At 37.6% G+C, this 23,718-nt stretch overlaps 1 protein-coding gene and 1 pseudogene across 2 annotated transcripts in view; one reads left to right on the top strand and one right to left on the bottom strand.

Moving 5' to 3' along the window:
* DBT (dihydrolipoamide branched chain transacylase E2) overlaps positions 1–23,718 on the bottom strand; it is a 52,746-nt gene that overhangs the window by 21,287 nt on the left and 7,741 nt on the right. Inside the window, exons 3-4 of one of the 2 annotated variants that reach the window (XM_029948264.1) lie at positions 22,164–22,239; positions 5,579–5,760 (exon numbers count right to left, since the gene is read on the bottom strand). In XM_029948264.1, coding sequence (XP_029804124.1) covers positions 5,579–5,760; positions 22,164–22,239 — 258 coding nt within the window. Of the gene's footprint in view, positions 1–5,578; positions 5,761–18,375; positions 18,899–22,163; positions 22,240–23,718 lie in introns of those variants that run through there. The other variant, XM_029948265.1, reaches the window with a different exon arrangement.
* Positions 18,449–19,383, top strand: LOC115299013 (annotated as a pseudogene).

Here is a 23,718-nt window from a genome sequence, read left to right as displayed (position 1 = left end):
AAGAATTCTGCTATAGTTTATGTTCCTTCCTCTCTTTCCTTAATACTTCCCCATGGTGGCAAGACTCCACAACTAGGATTAATTAGGTATGGTAACCTCTCATTCATCTGGTGGTCAAACATTCTGGCAACCTAGTCCTGCACATAGCTTCAGGATCAGAACACCTAAAACAGTTGCCTCGTGGCCTCTGCATTAAAACCATGCCCTTGCTCCGGAGAATAGAATGTTCATTAACATGTTTTTGCATCAAGAAAGATTTTAGGCTATACTCCATACCCTCTCTTTAAGAGGAGTAAAATACATAAAGTTTAAAAAAAATCAGGGTGCCTGGGTGGCTCAGTCAGTTAAGCACCTGATTCTTGATTTCAGTTCAGGGTCATGAACTCACAGCTCCTGAGATCAAGCCATGTGATGGACTCCATCCTGGCAGCAGACAGCCCATTGTGGGGCTTGAACCCACAAACCGTGAGATCATGACCTGAGCTGAAGTGGGACGCTTAAAGGACTGAGTTGCCCAAGCGCCCCCAGTAAGCTCTTTTCAAGTAGAGGTCTGTGTACAGTCAAAGCACTCATAGACGGGGCTTGGACATCATAGGTCGTTTCCCTCATTGAAATTACCTTGATGCTCCAGCCTTGGAAAGCAGACACCACCACGTTATGAAAGACAGTACCACAGAATATCAGTTAAACAAGCATTAGAAAACAGGATTAATTTCCAATACTACTAATAAGAGGTCTAGTATGAGGGCACCTGGGTGGCTCAGTTGGTTAAGCATCTGACTTCGGCCTAGGTCATGATCTCTCCATTCACGAGTTTGAGCACCGCATTGGGCTCTATGCTGACAGCTCAGAGCCTGGAGCCTGTTTCAGATTCTATGTCTCCCTCTCCCTCTCTCTCTGACCTTCCCCTGCTCATGTTCTGTCTCTCTCTCTCTCAAAAAAAAAAAAAAAAAATTTAAAAAAAGATGTCTAATTTTGATCTTATACCCTTACTGGTTCTATGCTATAATTATTTTCCACCTACCTGTAAAATGGAAATAATAATTTTATAGATCTAAAAGACTTTTTGCTTGGTAATTTTCTATTTATAGTATAATTGGTTTTCCTAGCACTAAAACGAAAAACAATATTAAAAAAATCAATATTATTACAAATTCTTACTTAAGAAAAGGTACACAAAATATTTAAAACTTCCTCATTTCTAAAATTAAAGAGAGGACAGGAGCGCCTGGGTGGCTCAGTCGGTTAAGCAGCCGAATTCGGCTCAGGTCATGATCTCGCGGTTCCTGGGTTCGAGCCCCATGTCGGGTTCTGTGCTGACAGCTAGCTCAGAGCCTGCAGCCTGCTTCAGAATCTGTGTCTCCCTCTCTCTCTGATCCTCCCCTGCTCGCACTGTCTCTCTGTCTCTCAAAAATAAATAAAAGACATAAAAAAAATAAATTAAATTAAAGAGAGGGATATATAAATGTCTCATAAATTCAATCTACTATTCTACAGGTTTGCTTATATATAGGTTATGTTTTATGGTTTAGTCTTATAGTAAAAAAATACAAAAAACATAAATATAAAAGCAAAATAAAATTACAATGCAAGATAATTGTTCAGAATACACTCTGGCAAACAAAACAGAATAGCTAGCAAATGATCAGTTGTCTGTGAGAAATATTATCAGATACTTTTTATTCTGAACATAACCTATGCAATCTCATTTTTTACAGACATACAATAAACTGCTCAAACATAAAATATAAAATTTGTTAAACTGTGGAATATGTATATACTCATAAACCATCACCACAATCAGGATAAGGAACATATCCACCAACTCCAAAAGATTCCTCATACTGAGGCAAACACTAATCAGTTTTCTGTCATTATAGATTCATTTGCATTTTCTAAAATTTTATGCACAGAGATCATCCAGCATGTTTTCTTTTTGGTCTGGCTTCTTTTGCTCAGCATAATTTCTTTGAGAATCACTCCTGCTGTACAGATTAATTGTTGTGAAAGAATCCTCTAGAAAATACACCCACATTCTGAAAAAGTTCTACAATTTTACAACTTGCTATATATCAAGACTTATTAAGTTGAATCTCATTTGAAATGACAAAATAAACTTTAAAAAAAACCAAACAATAAAAAAACCCATAAATCTCAGGGCACTGAGATTGCTCGGTCAGTTGAGTGTCTGAGTCTTGATTTTGGCACAGGTGGTGATCCCAGGGTTGTGGGATCGAGCCTCGTGTCAGGCTCTGTGCTGAGCGTGGATCCTGCTTAAGATTCTCTCTTTCCCTCTGCCCCTACCCCCAGCTCATGTGTGCACCCTCTCTTTCTAAAATATTTTTTAAATTTTTGTAAAATTTTCATAAAATTAAATTTTTGTAAAAATCTACAAATCTGAATTGCTTACTTGTTCATATAAATACTTTTTTTGGATGGTCTAGATTGGTATCTAAATCTGGTTTAAAATGCCTGACAGGGTGTTCTACTTTAATGACATCCATAATAGCGTTCAGCATCTTTGCTTGTCTCCGTTTGTGCCAAGACTGCTGCTCCCTGGTGGTCTAGCGGTTAGGAGTCAGTGCCCTCAGTTTGTGCCAAGAGTGTAACCCTTTTTCCTTTCTAGGCCCTAACTAAATTAAAAAAAAAAGTCATTGATCCACCATAATAATTTGTGTTTCAGGTAATTTTAAAAGATGAATTCTTTTTTGGTTTTAATATTCCTAAATAGTGCCCTTCAATAGAAGTTTGGAAATGAAGATACAAAGAGGCCCCCCTACTACCTAGATTATGGTCTCTTGTCCATGCCACATTAAAAGGAACAAGAGCCCTGAAGAAATAGATATTCCAGATCTGGGACAGGGAATGTACAAAGTGAGTTTTGGATCATTTTCTTGTGTCAAAAGCAAGGAGGCTTTTGAAAATTAATGAGGTCATGTTAAAAGAACACACAGGAGCAACCTTGAAAGGGTCACTCCTACTAACAATGTGAGCACTAAAAATAATGATTGTGATAGATTAAACACAGCAAATCAACTGAATATACACAAAGAAAAAGGTGGAACTTTATCATCACTATTTGAAGGGGTTATCAAAGCAGCTACTTGGTAAGGGAAAAGAATTAACCATTTATTCTGTTTTTCCAGTAAGAGCTGTATTTCAGAGTCACTAATAGGCCCCCCTGATGAGGGTGGAGCTCCCCTTTACAGCATAATGCCAGCTAGTAATGTAAAGATGACAGAATCAAGAAAATCATCATTCCACAACCACTAAAGCACTTGTTGATTTAGGCAAGTATTCTCAAATGGTTATAAACCACTTATATAATGCCAAAGTAACACCTCCTGAGTAACTTTCAGGTCATACAGGATAAAACATAACTACAGTGACAAGGCAAGGATATCAGGATCTTAATTCACTGGGGTTTTTTAATGTTTTTTTATTTATTTTTGAGAGACAGAGAGAGAAAGCGTGAGCAGGGGAGGGTCAGAGAGAGAAGGAGACACAGAATCCGAAGCAGGATCCAGGCTCTGAGCTGTCAGCACAGAGCCTGACGCAGGGCTTGAACCCACGAACTATGAGATCATGACCTGAGCCAAAGCCAGATGTTTAACTGACTGAGCCACCCAGGCGCCCCTTAATTCACTGTTTAAACTGAGCATCACTACAGTAGGTCATCTAGATGTTATGTGTGTCCTGATATGAAGCAATATGAAGTACACAATATCACACATGATACATCCTAGCCAAATATTTAACTTGAATGTAGCCTTTGAAACTTGCTTCCAGTTTACAGGAACTTACCATGGTAAGACCAAGTCAAACACCACTATGAGAAAGCAACAAGACACATCCCAAAGGTGTGACATTCTGCACAACAAGTGGCATGGTCCCTTCCACGAGTCATGGAACAAAACGTGGGACAGTGGAAGTCACATGAAGAGAGACCGTGGGCAATGCATAGTCCCATACTGGACCCTAGTTTGAACAAACCAGTTGAAACTTCCAAGATATTTTGGGGGCAACGGAGGAAATTTAAACATAGTCTAATTATCAGATAAAATGAAATCATTGTCATGAAACACGTGTTAAGCAAACAGATCCAAATACAGCAAACACAATATATCACTCTGGTAAAAAACTACTTTGATGCATATGTGTGTGCTTAGAAAAATGTCTGGAGTGATATACATTCATGTGTTAAGACTGATGATTTCTGAGTAGCAGGAATAGGTTTTCATTTTCTTAATTTTGATTTTCTGTATTTCATAACTTGCTACAGTACACATATGTCATATCCTGCTTTAATAGTAGAAATTGAATACAAAATAGGAGGGCTTCAATAGGCCATCTTCCAACTTCTGGCGGCAACATGTCATAGTAGAAAGTAATCTGGACAAAGACAGGCCACTGAGTTCAAAATTTCGCTCAGTCATGGACTATTGGGAAAATTGCTGAACCTGTTTAGGTTGTGTTTACTTTCTTCACCTGTTAAACTGGAATACTTCACAAGTAAGGATAAATAAAAGAACAGGGAAGCTTGTCACAAACTGTCAAGTATGACTGTGGAATTTCGGGGCTGTTGTTATGGTTAGTATTAGTTATGCAGTCTGCAGAACCACAAGTCACTCAGCCCCTGTAATTCAGACTTCTTCTGGACTTTCAAAGTCTACTTCTAAAATATCTATTTCAGCACCTCCCAGATAGATTGCCAGCTCAGGACTACATCACAAAACTTAGGCCGGCTCCAGACCCATCCCCACACCCGCACGGCAGAGCTGTTTCCTAGAGGACACAACATTAAGTAGCACAAGAATGCAGAACGAGGAAGGGCTGAGGTAGACAGCCAGCTGTTTGCCACACCAGGAGAGCCCCCTGCTCTAGCTTTCCTCTGCAACGTTTTCACAACAACTCACTCTTGTCAGGACATCTACTGCTTCTAAGTTCCATGGTTGTTGCTTCTTCTGAATGATAGTTTCTTCACTTTCCATTATGATTTTCCTTCTTTTCTCTTCCAGTTCCCTTCCAGAAGTTAGGCTTTCATGACCATTACCAAGGAGAGAATTTTTTTAAATATTTTATTTTTTTCAGTAATCTCTATCCCCAGTGAGGGGCTCAAACTCACGACCCCAAGATCAAGAGTTGCATGTTCCACTGACAAAGCCAGCCAGGGGTCCCAACAAAGTGTTTCTGTTTTTGAATCGGTAGAAAATAGAACAGTCCTATTATGTTAGATTTAATCTTTTGCATACTCGAGTTTTTGTTATTGGTGACTAGTTTTCAGGGCCTGAATCTTTAAGTCCTGAGAAATCCCATCAATTCTTTAAATTACACTGAGGTTTCCAGAAGGTAGGCCTCCAGGTAAATTCAGTGTTAATGTATCCATTTCCAACATGACAACTGGTCAAAAGATAATCATTCATCACAGGGTATCTTTTCTAATTTCCTGATTTCAACTTCTAAACCACCAAATTAAATCCTGTAAGTTAGTAAAAGTAAACATCTCTTTTAATTGGTACCAATGACAAAAGGACAATAGTAATCAATTTGGCAAAATAGATGAACACATTTACAATACCTTTCAAAGCTTCCGTTTCTATGTCTACTAATGGCTTTCCCACATAGGCAATATCGTCTAGATTATAATACAGTTTTTTAATGACTCCATCATAACGACTAGTGATAGTAACAGAAGCTTTATCACTTTGAACTTCACAGATGCTATCAAATTGAGACACTGTATCTCCTTCTTTTACATACCTAAAAGAAAAAGACACAAAACACTTTTACACAATCAATTGTAAGTATATAATACAATCATCCTAACAATGTTAAACGCTACACTGAATTAGATCAGTATCCATCTAGCACAGCAGTTAGTCCTAGATGTGCACCAAAGAATGTTTCCGAAAAGACTACAAAGGCTTCCAGAGTTCCTTTAATGTAGCCTCAAAAAATACTAAAAATTTAAAAACTGTTTGTAGATCTATAATCCAAAAATTTAATTATATTTTCAGGTGTCATGGCTCACCCAATTCTTGGAAGCAGTTCTAAAAGCATGTTTTAAAAATGTTATTTCCTTTTATTATTTGATATTAGCCTTTATCAAACTCTAAGAGATGCTTATTATTTCCTTAAGTCTAAAAATTGCTATCCCTAATACATATTCTTTGTAATTTCATGAATTTTAGATTGAGTTCTCTCAATCTTTCTTTCTACAATTATTTTAATCTTTTTATATGAGTCTCTTTTTCTCCTTAATCATCTTAGGTATGCTTTATAAGACTCTTCCAGATATTCTTGTTTAGCGAACAGAATAAAAGGAATGGCACCAAATCTGAAATTCAACATATAATTTTGATTCAAATACCATTCTTGATGTGTCTAGCACATTTCTGACTTAGTACCATCAATTCTTCATTAAGATAATTGCTCATTCTTACTCCTTGTCTTCCTGTCTTAACCAGTTTTCAGTCCATAATAAAACATCACCCATGACATAGAAACTAGGTTTAAAAACACATATAGAAAACTTACACTTCTAGAATGGTGGGCTAATGACCTCCGAAATTCTGCTCTTCTATAAATGCAACAAGTATAGTGGCAGAGGTTGTTAAAAATGGACTTTTTCAGAATTCTAGGAATTATATAATAAGGCCTGTGATGATCGGGACTTATTCAGGAAAACTGGCTAAACCTCATTAAAAAACAGCTAGTTTTATTATTTTAACTTATTCTATTCCATTGTCCTTTCCCCAGCTCAGCATTAGTCGTGAAAAATCAGCAGTGACAGCCAGGGGAACCTGGGTGGCTCAGTCCGTTAAGCATCTGACTTTAGCTCAGGTCATGATCTGGCAGTTTGTGAGTTCGAACCCCACGACAGGATCTGTGCTGACAGCTCAGGGCCTGGAGCTTGCTCGGATTCTGTGTCTCCCTCTCTTTCTTCCCCTCGCCTGCTCGTGCTGTTTCTTTCTCAAAAATAAACATACAAAAAAAAAAAGAGGAGGAAAAAAAATCAGCAGTCTTACAGTCATAGCAAGGGCAGACCCAAGTCTGAAGTTCTACAAAAAGCGATACTTCTAGAGAACAGTCACTATTTGACTGAGGCATTGGGCAGCTCTCTGGAAAAATCATATTCACAGAGCTTGATCTTGTTTGATCTGACTCCACTTTCTCCGGGGTTTGCTGAGAAACAGTCCACAGCAATTGTTTAAAATCATGGCTGGTGGAGGCAATGAAAAAAGTTGGGCAAACAAGAGGTTCTAAAAGGAAGATCTGGGTAATGAGATGTCCATTCATCTTATCACAAATCTGCCACATTACTTTAAGTAAAACATCCAGTTTTCAAAATAAAATTATAAGACATGTAAAGGACCAGAAAAGTATTGCATGTACATGGGGTGGGCAGAGGAGTGGCCAATAGAAACCATCCCTGAAGACGCCAAGATATTAATTAACAACAATAAATGTTATGGGGTGCTTGGAGGGCTCAATCAGTTAAGTGTCCAACTCTTGATTGTGGCTCAGGTCATGATCTCATAGTTTGTAGGATCGAGGCTTGCATTGGGCTGTGCACGGACAGCATGGAGCCTGCTTGGGATTCTCTCTCTCTATCCCTCCCTTGTTCAGGCTCATGCTCTCTTTCCCTCCCTTTCATTCAAAACAGATAAACTTTAAAAAATAATAATGATGTTACTAATTAACTTCAATAAAAGTTAAATTAAATTGACAATTAAATATTCAAAGAATTAAAGGAAACCATATCTAAACAATTAGAAGGACACAGGAGAAAATGGTGTCTCTTACCAAATAAAGAATATCAAAAAAGAGATAGAATCTTTGAAGATATAATGGCTAAAACCTTCCTAAACTTGATGAAAACACTAATGTACATATGTAAGAAGCTTAACAAACTCCAAATAGGACAAATTCAAAAGAGCCACACCTAGCTACATCATAATCAAACTGCTGAAAGACAAAGAATCTTTAAATCAGCAAAAGAAAACCACATTCACCAAGTACAGGAACCCTTATAGGATTAACATATGGTTTCTAGTCAGAACTATGGAGGCCAAAAGGTAGTTGAATGATACATTCAATGTGCTCAAAGAAAAAAAAGACTGTCAGTCAAGCATCTTATATCTAGAAAACTATCTTTTAAAAATGAAGGAAAAATGAATACATTGCCAAATAAATTACAACAAAATTTGTTTCAAGTACACCTGCCCTACAAGAAATGCTAAAAGGAGTCCTTCATACTGAAATAAAAGGACAATAGACAGCAATTCAAATTCACATGAAAAAATAAAGAATACCAATATAACCACATAGGTAAATATGCAAGATGCACTATTTTGTTTGTACCCCATTTTAATTCTATATGATTTACAAGACAAGTGCATAAAGCAATACTTTAAAAACTGTTGATGGTTTATGTAGAAAACCCAAAAGAGTTGACCAAAAAAATTGCTAGAACTAATGCATGAATTCAGCAAAGTTGCAGGATATAAAATCAATATGCAGAAATCTGTTGCATTTCTATCCACCAATAAAGAAGCAGCAGGAAAAGAAATCAAGGAATCAATCCCATTTATAATTGCACCAAAAATATTAAGATACCTACGAATAAACCTAACTAAAGAGGTAAAAGATCTGTACTCTGAAAACTATAGAAAACTTATTAAAGATATTGAAGAGGACACAAAGAAATGGAAAAACATTCCATGCTCATGGATTGAAAGAATACTGTTTTTTTATATTTAAAAATTTTTTCTAAATGTTTATTCATTTTTGAGAGAGGGAGAGAGAAAAAGCATGAGCAGGGGGAGAGGTAGAGAGGGAGGAAGATACAGAATCCAAAGCAGGCTCCAGGCTTTCAACCATGAGCACAGAGCTGAATGTGGGGCTCGAACTCACGAACTGTGAGATCATGACTACACTTAAATGACTGAGCCGCCCAGGTGCCCCAGAAGAACACTGTTTACATGTCCATACTACCCAACGCTATCTTCACATTTAATCTCTATCAAAATACCACTAGCATTCTTTGCAGAGCTAGATCAAACAATCTTAAAATGTGTATGGAACCACAAAAGACCCTAGATAGCCAAAGTAATCCTGATAAAGAAAAACAAAATGAGAGGCATCACAATTCAAGATTTCAAGCTGTATTACAAAGCTGTAATCATCAAGACAGTATGGTGTTGGCACAAAAACAGACACACAGATCAATGGAACAGAACAGAAAACCCAAAAATGGTCCTATAACTATATGGTCAACTCATCTTCAACAAAGCAGGAAAGAATATCCAATGGATAAAAAAGAATTTCTTCAATAAAACTGGGCAGCAACATGCAGAAGAATGAAACTGGACTACTTTCTTACACGATACATATATATAAATTCAAAATGGATGAAAGACCTAAATATAAGACAAGAAACCATCAAACTCCTTGAGGAGAATACAAGATAGCAACTTCTTTGACCTCAGCCATTCCAAGCTCTTACTAGACATGTCACCAGAGGCCAGAGAAACAAAAGCAAATGGGAACTACTGGGACTTTATCAAGATAAAAAGCTTTTTCACAGTGAAGGAAACAACCAACAAACTAAAACACAGCCTACATAATGGGGAAGATATTTGCAAATGGCATATTTGATAAAGGATTAGTAACTAAAATTTATAAAGAATCTGTCAAACTCAATACCCAAAAAACAAACAATCCCATTAAGAAACTGGCAGAAGACATAAATAGATACTTTTCCAAAGAAGATATCCAGATGGCTAACAGACACATGAAAAGATGGTCAACATTACTCATCATTAAGGAAATAGAAATCAAAACCACAATGAGATACCACCTCACATCTGTCAAATGGCTAAAATTAGCAACACGAGATACAACAGGTGTTGATGCAGATGCAGAGAAAGGGGAACCCTCTTGCACAGTTGGTGGGAATGCAAACTGGAGCAGCCATTCTGGAGAACAGTATGGAGGTTCCTCAAGAAACTAAAAATAGAACTATCCTATGATCCAGCAATTGGTATTAGGTATTTACCCAAAAGACACAAAAATACAGATTTGAAGGGGTACATGCACCCCAATGTTTATAGCAGCATTATCAGTAATAGCCAAACTATGGGGATAGCCCAAATATATACAACTGATTATTATTCAGTCATCAAAAAAGTGAAAAGTTTTCCATTTGCAACGACACGGATGGAACTAGAATGTATTATGCTAAGCAAAATAAGTCAATCAGAGAGAGACAAATATCATATGATTTCACTCATATTTGGAATTTAAGAAACAGAACAGAAGAACATATGGGAAGGCAGGGAGTGGGGAGAGAAGGGAAAAAGGGGAACAAACCACAAGAGATTCTTAATGATAGAGAACACACTCAGGGCTGATGGAGGGAGGTGGGTGGGAGATGGGCCATATGGGTGATGGGTACTAAGGAGGGCACTTGTGATGAGCACTGGGTGCTGTATGTAAGTGATGCATCACTGACTTCTACTCCCGAAACCAATACTGCACTGTATGTTAACTAACTAAAATATAAATTAAAACAACTATTGACTGGTTTATAATGTTTAAATACGTACTGCATATGACAATAATAGCAAAAAGGAGGGGAGAAGGGAAAAATCTATACCAGAGAAATGTTCTTAATGCACTATTTAAACTACGTTGGTATTAACCCAAATTACATTGTTTTTTTATTAAGCCACAGGGCAACCACTAAGAAAGTCACTAAAAATTATATATAGTAAAAGAGACAAGAAAATTAAAATGGTACAGGAGAAACATCTATTTACTACGAATGAAGGCAGTAATGGAGAAATACATGAACAAAAGCACATAAAACAGAGAAAATAAACAGCAAAATGGCAGATGTGAATCTTGCCTTATCCATAATACATTATATGGCTTAAATATGCCAGTAAGAGGCATAAATTGGAAAAATGGATTTCAAAAGATGATCCCACCACATGCAATCAACAAGAGAGACAAATAGGTTGAAAGTAAAAGGACACACACACAAAATCATGCAGGAGGGGAAGGTGGTGGTGGAGCAGGAGGACCCTAGTCTCACCTTGTCCCACAAATACAATTAGATAACTATCAAATCATCCTAAATACCCCAGAAATCAATCTGAAGACTGACAGGACAAACTTCGCAACTTACAGGTAGAGAAAAGGCCACAGTGATGAAGGTAGGATGTGCAGAGTCATGGTTTGGGAGAGAAACAGATCAGCCATTGCATGGAGGAGGGAGCCGCAGTGGCAGAGAAGGGTTAGAGATCTATCACACAGGGGATGCATGGGGAAAACTAATTCCCATAGCAATTGGCTTGGAAAGTGAGATGGGCTGAATTTTGAGAGCTCCTGAAACCAGAGGGGCCTAAAGCCTGGAGTTTATTTCTTTTCTTTTTCTCTTTTCTTTTCTTTTCATTTCTTTTCTTTCTTTTCTTTTTTCTTTCTTTTCTTTTCTTTCCTTCCTTCCTTCCTTCCTTCCTTCCTTCCCTCCCTCCCTCCTTTCTTCCTTCCTTCCTTCCTTCCTTGCTTGCTTGCTTGCTTGCTTGCTTGCTTTCTTTCTTTCTTTCTTTCTTTCTTTCTTTCTTTTAATAAGCCTGTAGTTTTAAAGGTCAGCAGGCTTGGCTCTGATAGAGTCTGAAGGCATTGGGGCTGCTCTTAGAAAGAAGGCAGGGCAAACAGCCTGCAGACATATAGCATGGAAACGGTGACCTCAAGAGTACCTGGGTAACAAGGTAGGGAGATTATTTGTTCATCTCTGAGTATGTCCCAGAGAGGCAGCATTCAGAGTGAACCCTCTAGAAGCAAAGGAATTAACAGGTGCCATTTCCCTCCCTCACCACTCAGCAAAAGCACAGGACCACCTGCAGGAGGCAGCGCGGTGCTGACACTCAGAATTTAACTTGCTTACAGCAAGTCCCACGTCGCCAACCCCATGCTCCAGTGGAACCACCCTTCCTTGTCATGCTTGCCTGGGTCCCAGCACAGCGGGCCCCATCCCCCAGAAAACCAGCCCAAACCCCTGCCATCACCGCGTCTCCCATTATGGGAGTTTTGCAAAGCCTCGGTTCCAGCAGTGATGGCAACAGGTCTCATTTCACAAGCAGACCAGAGCATAACTAGTTAAAACATACCACAGTCAGGCCAGAAACCAAACACTGCCCACAACAGGCAAAGAGAGCCTCTGCAGACATTTAGCCTGAAGGATAAAGTGGCCAGAATAAAACAGCAGAGCACATTCCACACACATCGGAAAAAGCCCCAGAAGCACCAGGCCCCGTGGAACAGAGGACACTACATGGCAGGTCACTACAGGACCTTTTCTTCATAAGGCATTACCCTCAAGAACAGGAGATGGAGCTGACTTTCCTAACACCAAGAAACAGGCACAGAGACTTAAACAACATGTGAAGACAGAGAAATCTGACCCAAATGACAGAGCAGGAAAAAAGCTATGGCTAGAGATCTAAGCAAAAGAGATACAAGTAACATGCCTGATGTGGTGTTTCAAGCAATAAACATAAAAATACTCACTGGATTTGAGAAAAGAAATAAAAAAGGACCAGAGATAAAGAGTACAATAAACAAGATTAGATACACATTTAATGTAATGTACAGCAGGCTGGAAGAAGCAGAAAAATGAATTAATGATCTAGAAGACATAGTAATGGAAAGTAATCAAGCTGAACAAAGAGAGAAAAAAGAATTCTGTAGAATGACAAAAGACTTAGGGAAATCAGTGACTACATCACATGATAACATCCGTATTATAGGAGTGCCAGAAGAAGAGAGAGAAAAGGGTGCAGAAAATTTATGCTGAGAAATATTATCTGAAAATTTCTCTAATCTGGGGAGGGAAACATATCCAGATCCAGAAGGCACAGAGAACCCCCACCAAAATTGACAGAAGCAGATCCACACCAAGACATATTGTCATCAAATTGGCAAAATATAGTAATAAAGAAATTTTAAAAGCAGCAAGACAAAAGATAGTAACATACAAAGGAAATCACATAAGGCTATTAAGGGATTTTTCAGCAGAAACTTTCCAAGCCAGAAAAAAGTGGCATGATATCTTTATTTAAAATACGGAATGGGCAAAATCTGCAGCCAAGAACACTCTATCCAACAAGACTATCATTCAGAATAGAAGGAGAGATAAAGAGTTTTTCAAATGAACAAAAACTAAAGGAGTTCATGGCCACTAAACCAGCCCTGCAAGAAATATTAAAGGGGTCTCTTTGAATGGAAAGGAGAGACTGAGAGTGATGGTATAAAGGCAGGAAACACAAAAACAGTAAAAATGAGTATTTCTGTAAAAAAAATAAGTCAAGGTACTAAAAATATAAATGGCTGTAAAATATGACACCATATGCCTAAAACATGGGGAGAAGAATGTGTTCAAATGACCATCAATTTAATATAGATTGCTAAACACAGAAGATGTTATATACAAACATAATTGTAATAACAGATCAAAAACCACTAATAAATATGCAAAGAATAAAGAGAAAGAAATCCAAATATATCACTAAAAAAACCCAGCAAACCATGAAAGAAAGACAAGAAAGGTTCAGGGGAAATTTTCAGAAACAATCACAAAACGAATAATAAAATGGTGAAAAACACATATCTATCAGTAATTACTTTGAATGTAAATGAGCTAACCATTTCAATCAAAAGACACAGGGTGACAGAATGGATAAAAAAACAAAAAAAGAACAGAAACAAGACTTATCTATATCCTGCCTACCTGAGACTCATTTTAGACCTGAAGACACCTGCAGGTTGAAATTGGGGATGAGGAAACATCTATCATGCAAATGAATATCAAAAGAAAGCCAGAGCAACAATACCTATATCAGACACAAAAGACTTTAAAACAAAGGCTGTAACAAGAGACAAAGAAGGAAATTACACAGTAAGGAAGGGGACAATTCAACAAGAAGATCTAATAACTGTAAATATTTATGCACCCAACATGAAAGCACCCAAATACAGAAAACGGTTAACAACAAACATAAAAAACCTAATCAATAATAATACAATAATAGTAGGAGACTTTAGCATCCCACTTATACCAATGGACAGGTAATCTATACAGAAAATCAATCAGGAAACAATGGCTTTGAACGACACTGTGGACTGATGCATTTAACAGATATATTCAGAACATCCCATCCTAAAACAGCAGAATACACAATGTTTTCAAGTGCACAGGGAACATTCTCCAGAACAGATCACATATTAGGCCACAAAACAAGCCTCGACAAATTCAAGAAGACTGAAGTCATAATATGCATGTTTTCTGATGATCACAACGCTATGAAACTAGAAGTCAACCACAAGAAAGAATGTGGAATGACCACAAATACATGGAGGTTAAATAACATGAATGGGTCAAACAGGAAATAAAGCAATAAGTGTACAAAGTACATGGAAATAAATGACAAGGAAAACAGAAGGTCCAAAACCTTTGGGATGTAACAAAAACAGCTCCAAGAGGGAAGTTTATAGCAATACAGACTCACCTACATCAAGAAGCAAGAAAAATCTCAAATAAGTCATCTAATCTTATATCTACAGGAGCTAGAAAAAGAACAACAAACAAAACTGAAAACCAGCAGAGGGAAGGAAATGACATAGATTAGAGCAGAAAAAAATGATATAGAAACTAAAAAAAGACAAAAACAAAAAACAAAAACCACAATAGAACAGATCCATGAAACCAGGATCTGGTTCTTTGGAAAAAGAATTTTTTTTTATCAATAAAATTGATAAACCTCCAGTCAGAGTTTTCAAGGAAAAAAGAGAAAGGACTCAAATAAATAAAACTACAATGAGAGAGAAGAGATAACAACCAATACCACAAAAATACAAACAATTATAAGAAAACATGAAAAACCACCTGCCAAAAAATTGGGACAACCTGGAAAAAATGGATAAATTCCAGGAAATATATAAACTACCAAAACTGAAACAGGAAGAAATAGAAAACTTGGACAGACAACCAGCAAAGAAATTGAATCAGTAGTGAAAAAACTCCCCACAAACAAAAGTCCAGAACTACATGGCTTCATAGGCAAGTTCTACTAAACATTTAAAGAAGAATCAGTACCTATTCTTTTCAAACTATTCCAAAAAATAGGAAAGGAAGGAAAACTTCTAAACTCCTTCAGAGGCAGCATTATCTTGATACCAAAACCAGATAAAGACTCCACTAAAAAGAGAAGTACAGGCCAATATCCCTGATGAACATATATGTAAAAATGCTCAACAAAATACTAGCAAACCAAATATAACAATACATTAAAAAAATCATTCACCATAATCAAGAGGGATTTATTCCTGGGCTGAAAGCATGGTTTAATATTCACAAATCAATCAACATGATACATCACATCAATAAGAGGAAAGATAAGAACTATTTGATCATTTCATTAGACACAGAAAAAGCATTTGACAAAGTACAATATCCATTCAAGATAAAAAACCTCAATAAAGCAGGTCTAGAGGGAACATACCTCAACATAATAAAGGCCAGACAGATATGGAAAAACCCACAGCTAACATCATCCTATTTTGTTTTTGAGACAGAGAGAGACAGAAGATGAGTGGGGGAGAGGCAGAAAGAGGGAGACACAGAATATGAAACAGGCTCCAGGGTCTCAGCACAGAACCCGATGTGGGGCTCGAACTCACGAACCGTGAGATCATGACCTGAGCTGAAGCCAGACGCTTAACCAACTGAGCCACCCAGACGCCCCTAACATCATCCTTAATTAGGAAAAACTGAGAGCTTTTCCCTAAGAACAGGAATAAATAAGGATGTCCACTTTCACCACCTTTATTTAACATAGTACCAGAAGTCCTAGCCACAGGAATAAGACAATGAAAAGAAAGAAAAGGCCTCCCAGTTGGTAAGGAAGAAGTTAAATTTTCACTATTTGCAGATGACATGGTACTATATGTAGAAAATCCAAAAAGACTCCACCAACAACTGCTAGAACTGACTAACGAATTCAGTAAGTTGCAGGATACAAAATCAATGTACAGAAATCTGGTCCATTTCTATATACCACTAATGAAACAGAAAAAAGAGAAATTAAGAAAACAATCTCATTTATAATTGCAAACCTAACCAAAGAGGTGAAAGACCTATACTCTGAAAAATATAAAACACTGATGAAGGAAACTGAAGATGATATAAAGAAATGGAAAGACATTCCATGCTCATGGATTAGAAGAGTATTATGAAAATGTCTCTCCTACTCAAAGCAGTCTACATATTTAATGCAATCTTTATCAAAATACCAACAGCATTTGTCACAGTGCTAGAACAAACAATCCTAAAATTTGTATGGAACCACAAAAGACCTTGAATAGCCAAAGCAATCTTGAAAAAGGAAAGCAAAGCTGTAGGGTTCAAAATTCCAGACTTCAAGTTACATTACAAAGCAGTAGTAACCAGAACAATATGGAAACTGGCACAAAAATAGACACATAGATCAATAAAACAGAATAGAAAATCCAGAAATAAATTCTTCATTATGTGGTCAATTAATCTTTGACAAAGCAGGAAAGAATATCCAATGGGAAAAAAATAGATGCTGCAACAAATGGTGTTAGGAACACTGGACAGGTACATGCAAAAGAAGGAAACGACCACTTCCTTACACTACACACAAAAATAAACTCAGAATGGATTAAAGACCAAAATATGAGACCTGAAACTATAAAAATCCAAGAGAACACGGGCAGTTACTTACAGCAATTTCTTTCTAGATATGTCTCCTGAGGCAAGGAAAACAAAAGCAAAAATAAACTCTCGGTAATACTTCAAAATAAAAAGCTTCTGCCTAGTGAAGGAAACAATCAACCAAACTAAAAAACAGTGTACTAAATGGGAGAAGATATTTGTAAATGACATATGTGATAAATGGTTAGTATCCAAAATATATAAAGAACTTATAACTCAAAAGCCAAAAAACAAATAGTCCAATTAAAAACAGGGCAGAAGACATGAACTGACATTTCTCCAAAGACATCCAGATGGCCAACAGACACATGAAAAGATGCTCGTCATCACTTACCAACAGGGACACACAAATCAAAATTACAATGCAGTATTACCTAACACCTGTCAGAATGGCTAAAATCAACAAGAAGAAACAGGTGTTGGTGAGGATTGGAGAAAAAGAAACCTTCATGCACTGTTGGTGGGAATGCGAACGGTGCAGCTAATGTGGAAAACAGTCTGGAGTTTCCTCAAAAAGTTAAAAATAAAACTACCCTACTATCCAGCAATCACACTACTGGGTATTTACCCAAAGGATACAAAACACTAACTCAAAGGGATACATGCACCCTCTGGTTATAGCAGCACTACCTACAATAGTCAAGACACGGAAGCAGCCGAAGTGTCCACTGATTGATGAGCAGATAAAGACAATGTGGTATACAGACATATGCTGGATATTATTCAGCCATAAAAAAGAATGAAATCTTGACTTTTGCAACAACATGGACGGAGCTAGCTCGAAAGTATAATGTTAAGTGAAATAACTTAGAGAAAGACAAATACCATATGATTTCACTCATATGTGGAATTTAAGAAACAAAGGAGGGAAAAAATAGAGAGAGAGACACAAGCCAAGAGAAACTTAATTACAGAGAACAATCCGATAGTTACCAGAGGGGAGGTGGGTGGAGAGATCAGTTAAACAGGTGGTTAAGATTAAGGAGTGCATGAGCACCAGGAGAGAGCGGTAATTTTGAATCACTATTTTGCACACCTGAAACTAACATAACACTGTATGTTAACTGGCATTAAAATAAAAATTAAGTAATAGACACACATTTCACAAACATATAACCCATAAACAGTGCATACACACCACGCAGTCACACATAAAACATAACCACCACACACACCACACATAGATTACACACACAAACACAAATACTGCACACACAGCACGCACACCCGGCATATACCACACACACACAAAAACACACTTCATATATACCCAACACACACACCACACATAGATTACATACACTACCACACACTCCACACACACAGCACTCACAAAACACACAACACACATACAAAATCAAGACATATGCCACATTATTGTCTCATAAAAAATCACGCATTTAATACATACACATCACATAACACCACGCATTTGACAACTCACACAAAACAAACGTACCACACACACGCTGTAAACATCATGCAAACATGAACCACAAACATTAACCAAGAGAAAGTTCAGAGTGGCTGTACTAATAGACTAAATTGACTTTATAATGAAAGGACATACATACTCCAAACTTTTGTTGTGGAAGTCTGTCAAAGTCTTTTTGAAATTGAAGTATTTTGAAAAAACCCCGAAGACTTGTCTGTAGATCGCCGAGCGGTAGCTTCGGCCGAGCTCCTGGATCCGCACCTCTGCTGGAGGCCGCTGCCAGACCCACGCCGGAATCATGTTTCGCAACCAGTATGACAATGATGTCACTGTTTGGAGCCCTCAGGGCAGGATTCATCAAATTGAATATGCAATGGAAGCTGTTAAACAAGGTTCAGCCACAGTTGGTCTGAAATCAAAAACCCATACAGTGCTGGTTGCACTGAAGAGAGCACAGTCAGAGCTTGCAGCTCATCAGAAAAAAATTCTCCATGTTGACAACCATATTGGTATCTCAATTGCAGGACTCACTGCTGATGCTAGACTGTTATGTAATTTTATGCGCCAGGAGTGTTTGGATTCCAGATTTGTATTTGGCAGACCTCTTCCTGTGTCTCGTCTTGTATCTCTAATTGGAAGCAAGACCCAGATACCAACGCAGTGATATGGCCAGAGACCATATGGCGTTGGACTGCTTATTGCTGGTTATGATGATATGGGCCCTCACATTTTCCAGACCTGTCCCTCTGCTAACTATTTTGACTGTAGAGCTATGTCCATTGGAGCACGTTCTCAATCAGCTCGTACTTACTTGGAGAGACATATGTCTGAGTTTATGGAGTATAATTTGAATGAACTGGTTAAACATGGACTGCGTGCCTTACGAGAGACACTTCCTGCAGAACAGGACCTAACTACAAAGAATGTTTCCATTGGAATTGTTGGTAAAGACTTGGAGTTTACGATTTATGATGATGATGATGTATCTCTGTTCCTGGAAGGTCTTGAAGAAAGACCACAAAGAAAGGCACAGCCTGCTCAACCTGCTGATGAACCTGCAGAAAAGGCTGATGAACCAATGGAACATTAAGCCATAAACCAGTCTATCTGTGTATTATCAAATATGTAAGAATTCAGGAGCACATACTGATAATAATCTATACTTTGAACCAAGAGATGCAGGGGGGTCTTAGGGTATGTTTTAAGAATCAGTCCAGGTGTGTTTTTCCCAAGCCACTTCTCTGAAACCATATGATGGTATGCATTTTTCTTTGAGAGGGTCTATATAATCATTTTCTAGAAAGTATAGTTATCTGTACTAATGTTTTTATATGAAGAACATAGCGTCTTTGTGGTTTTAAAGGCAACTGTGAAATAAAATTGTTTCACCTGCTGGCAAAAAAAAAAAAAAGAAATTGAAGTATTTTTCTTTACCCATATATTTGCTCCTACAAATTCCAAGAATAAAGAAGGGTTTACTGGGGCACCTGGGTGGCTCATTTGGTTGAGCACTTGGCTTCGGCTTAGGTCATGATCTCATGGTTCGTGGATTGGAGCCCCATATCGGGCTCCATGCTGACAACTAGCCCAGAGCCTGGAGCCTGCTTCAGGTTCTGTGTCTTCATCTCTTTCTGACCCTCCCCTGCTCACACACACACACACACACACACACACACACACTCTGTCTCTCTCCTCTAAAATAAATAGAAAACATTAGGAAAAAAAATTTTTTTTTAAGTTTTACTCCTACTTATATAAACACGTCATCTTTTGTTAAATCATGCTTCCTGATACATTCAAATTTCTATTCTCTGTGTATAGCATGGAATTCTGTTTTTTAGCATTTTATGAATTGTAACAATACAGATTTTTTTCCCCTTGGGTTGAAATTTATAGATGTTAAGCTAGAGAAAAAGCACACAGAATTCAAGAAAGCTGTTAACATTTCTTAAAGAACTTTTAGGAGCATCTGGATGGCTCAGTTGGTTAAGTATCTAACTCTGGCTCAGGTCATGATCTCACAGTTCATGAGTTAGAGTCCTACATCGGGCTCTGCACTCACAGTACAAAGCCTGCCTGGGAATCTCTCCTCTCTCTCTGCCCCTTCTTCACTTGTACTCTCTCTCTCTCTCTCAAAATAAATGAATAAAAAACAATAAAAAGAACACTTGAAAAACTTTAGTCAAATATGTGTTTTTCATTTAATGAACTATTAATTTTCATTAGGAATGAGATAATCTCCTTTTCCAAGAACCTTGAAACCTTATATCAAGTAAATAACTCTAGAGAATTAATAAGAGGTAGAAATTAAGAAATGTGAAAAAAAATCTACAATCTATAAAGATGAGTCTTGGTCTTAGAAAGACTGTATTGGTAACTTAAATGTACATAATACTTGGCAGATTTTAAACGCGTTTTCTATATATCACATTATTTGATTTTTTCAGGAACCCTCATGAGATGGCAGGGAAAGTACCATTCCCCTCATTTTACACATAGAGAATCAAAGGCTCAGTGGAGACAAAGTGAGTCCCAGGCCAGTCCCAGGCTCAGTTTCAGAGTCGGGCTCTTCTGGTTAGCGGTCCATGGCCATTTCCTAAATCTCAGTGTGTCCCCTACGTCTCACAGAGACATAAGTGTAAGGCACAATTATGCTCTTATCCATTTGTACCTTACAAGGCAGTACTAGGGAGAGCTACAGAGCAAGAAAGTTCAAGTGGCTGAATCAGATTCTGGAGGGGATCTTCAATAGTGTAAAACTATGGTGAGAGAGTATTTATTCATCTTAACTGCTAATTTAATACCTTTAAAAATCAGTTCCCCACCCAGAAGTGGTTTTTTTTTTTTCAAAAAGTGAAAGAAGGCAAAGAGGTAGAAGGAGGTCTAAGGCAGTAGAGTGTTTTTTACTTCTGTTTCAAGCCTTTTTCTGAAAAATTTTTAGCCTTTTCAAAAATTATGTTTTCATAAATACCTGTTGGTATCATATTTGAACCTCTTCTAAAAATATAGGCAAACTGTCGGAATGGTGAGTCGAATGTACTGACACTCTTACTGAGGTCATTTCCAGTATGGTAAGAAAAGTTTAGACTATGATTTTAAAATAGTTTGGAAATAAATACTAAGTTCGTACACAAATCCCATTCAAAACACCTGGTCATACCAAGTTAACATCTGTTATGGGTTAATTTTTCTTTTTTAGCTGATGGGGTGCCTGGATGGCTCAGTCAGTTAAGCATCCGACTTTGGCTCAGGTCATGATTCTCACAGCCCTTGGGTTTGAGCCCCACGTCGGGCTTTGTGTTCACATCTTAGAGCCTGGAGCCTGCTTCAGATTGTGTCTTCCTCTCTTGGTCCCTCCTCTGCTCACACTGTTTCTCTGTCTCTTTCTCTCAAAAATAAACATTAAAAAATTTTTTTAAATTTCTCTTTTTAGCTGAAGTGATGCGGTGGGCAGTAAAAAAATTTTTTAAGGGAAGAAAAAATAATTCTTAATAAATTACATCAAATAAAATATCCTGATTGTGATAAATTGTATTAACAACATATTAGCAACATAAACTACCTTACTGCTTTAAAAAAGAAAAAAAAAACAGTTAAAGAAAGAAGTTTCTCAGGGTGCCTGGGTGGCTCAGTTGGTTGAGTGTCCGACTTCGGCTCAGGTCATGAGCTCATGGTTTGTGGGTTTGAGCCCCGTGTCAGACTCTGTGCTGATGGCTAGCTCAGAGCCTGGAGCCTGCTTTGGATTCTGTGTCTCCCTCTCTCTCTGTCCTTCCCCTGTTCATGCTCTGTCTCTACCTCTCAAAAATAAATAAATGTGTAAAAAGTATAATTAAAAAAAAAAGGAAGTTTCTCAACTCAAATAATTCCTACTTATTTTGGAACACAATATTTTTACATTGACAGAAAATATTTTTCAGAATAACTTACCATTCTTTAATAGTTACTTCTCTGATCCCTTCTCCAATGTCTGAGAGTTTGAATTGAACAATCTGTCCCTGCAGAACTTCAAAGAAAAATGAGATATGATCTCATTAAATACATATTTCTAATAGATGTTTTTATAACTAAACTTAGAAAATATTCTCAAGTAGAAGCAGATACTATTTATTGCAGTTCACAGACAAAAAAGTGTTTTATAATTTTTAAAAGCATAATCGTCATTCATAACCATCAAAGATTTAAGTAAATTATTCAGTGTCACAGACCTACTGATACTGTCACAACATTTACATTTTCCAACTTCCAAAAGAATGTCCCTTTACAAGGGTACAGATGGCCAAACTAGCTGAATATCCATGTTTTCTGTTATTAAACTCTAATAACCATTAATGTACCTCTCTTAGAGCTCTTCTGACTTCATATAACTATTCTCATTCTTGGTGGCTAACGATCAGGCAGGTCCACATCTAGAAAACTTGATGAAAAATTTTTATCTGTCCAAACGATGTTCTGCCAACTTACCATTAAATTTCAGTTTTCTTTCCATTATTTACCCCTTTTTTAATGTCTACACCCCACTTGTATAACAATAAGATGCAAATGATACTTTATGGTAATTATTCCCAAGGGAAAGTATTTCTGGTTAATAGAAAGCATGTCTGGTTCCTCTCGCTCTTCCGTGGGGCACGTGGCTCTGAACTGATTCAAGAGTGCTCGTCTAGGGGTGCCTGGGTGGCTCAGTCACAGGTCAGGTCATGATCTCACAGTTTGTGGGTTCAAGCCCTGCATCAGGCTGTGCTGATAGCTCAGAGCCTGAAGCTTGCTTCAGATTCTGTCTCTGTCTCTCTCTGCCCCTCCCCACTGGCACTGTTTCTCTCTCTCTCAGATATAAACAAACATTTAAAAAAATTTTAATTAAAAAAAAAGTACTCCTCTATCTTCAGATTGCTGTTAATCAAAATTGCTTATAAAACACACAACAAGCTGATTAAGGTAGTAAAATTCTCTTTAATAAATATGAGGAGTCAGTTAATGGATACATTTTTGATATGGAGGTATTAGGTACTCCTAGTTTCTTCTCTATCTAGTAAGTTGGGTCCTCTCACAGCCTGCTGCTCATAGTATAAACTGGAACCTTTCTGAAAAAACAGTTTGGTGTTAAGTATTAAAATTTAAAAAAGAAAGAAAAAAGAGGGGCTCCTGGGTGGCTCAGTCAGTTAAGCGTCGAACTTCAGCACAGATCATGATCTCACAGTTCACGAGTTCAAACCCTGTCTCGAGCTCTGTGCTGACAGCTCAGAGCCCGGAGCCTGCTTCGAATTCTCCCTCTCTGTCTGCCCCTCCCCCATTCACACTGTCTCTCTCACTCTCGCTCTCTCTCTCTCAAAAATAAATAAACATTTTCCTACAAAGGGCCATATGTCATTCCCTCTCATTGCCATGTAGTACTCCATCGTGAATATATACCACATCTTCTTGATCCATTCGTCAGGTGATGGACATTTAGGCTCCTTCCATGTTTTGGCTATTGTTGACATTGCTG

Source organism: Suricata suricatta, chromosome 8, assembly GCF_006229205.1.
Source record: "Suricata suricatta isolate VVHF042 chromosome 8, meerkat_22Aug2017_6uvM2_HiC, whole genome shotgun sequence".
Lineage (NCBI taxonomy): Eukaryota > Metazoa > Chordata > Mammalia > Carnivora > Herpestidae > Suricata > Suricata suricatta.
Note: the sequence above shows the minus strand (reverse complement) of the source record. Positions and strands in the feature narration are given on the sequence as shown.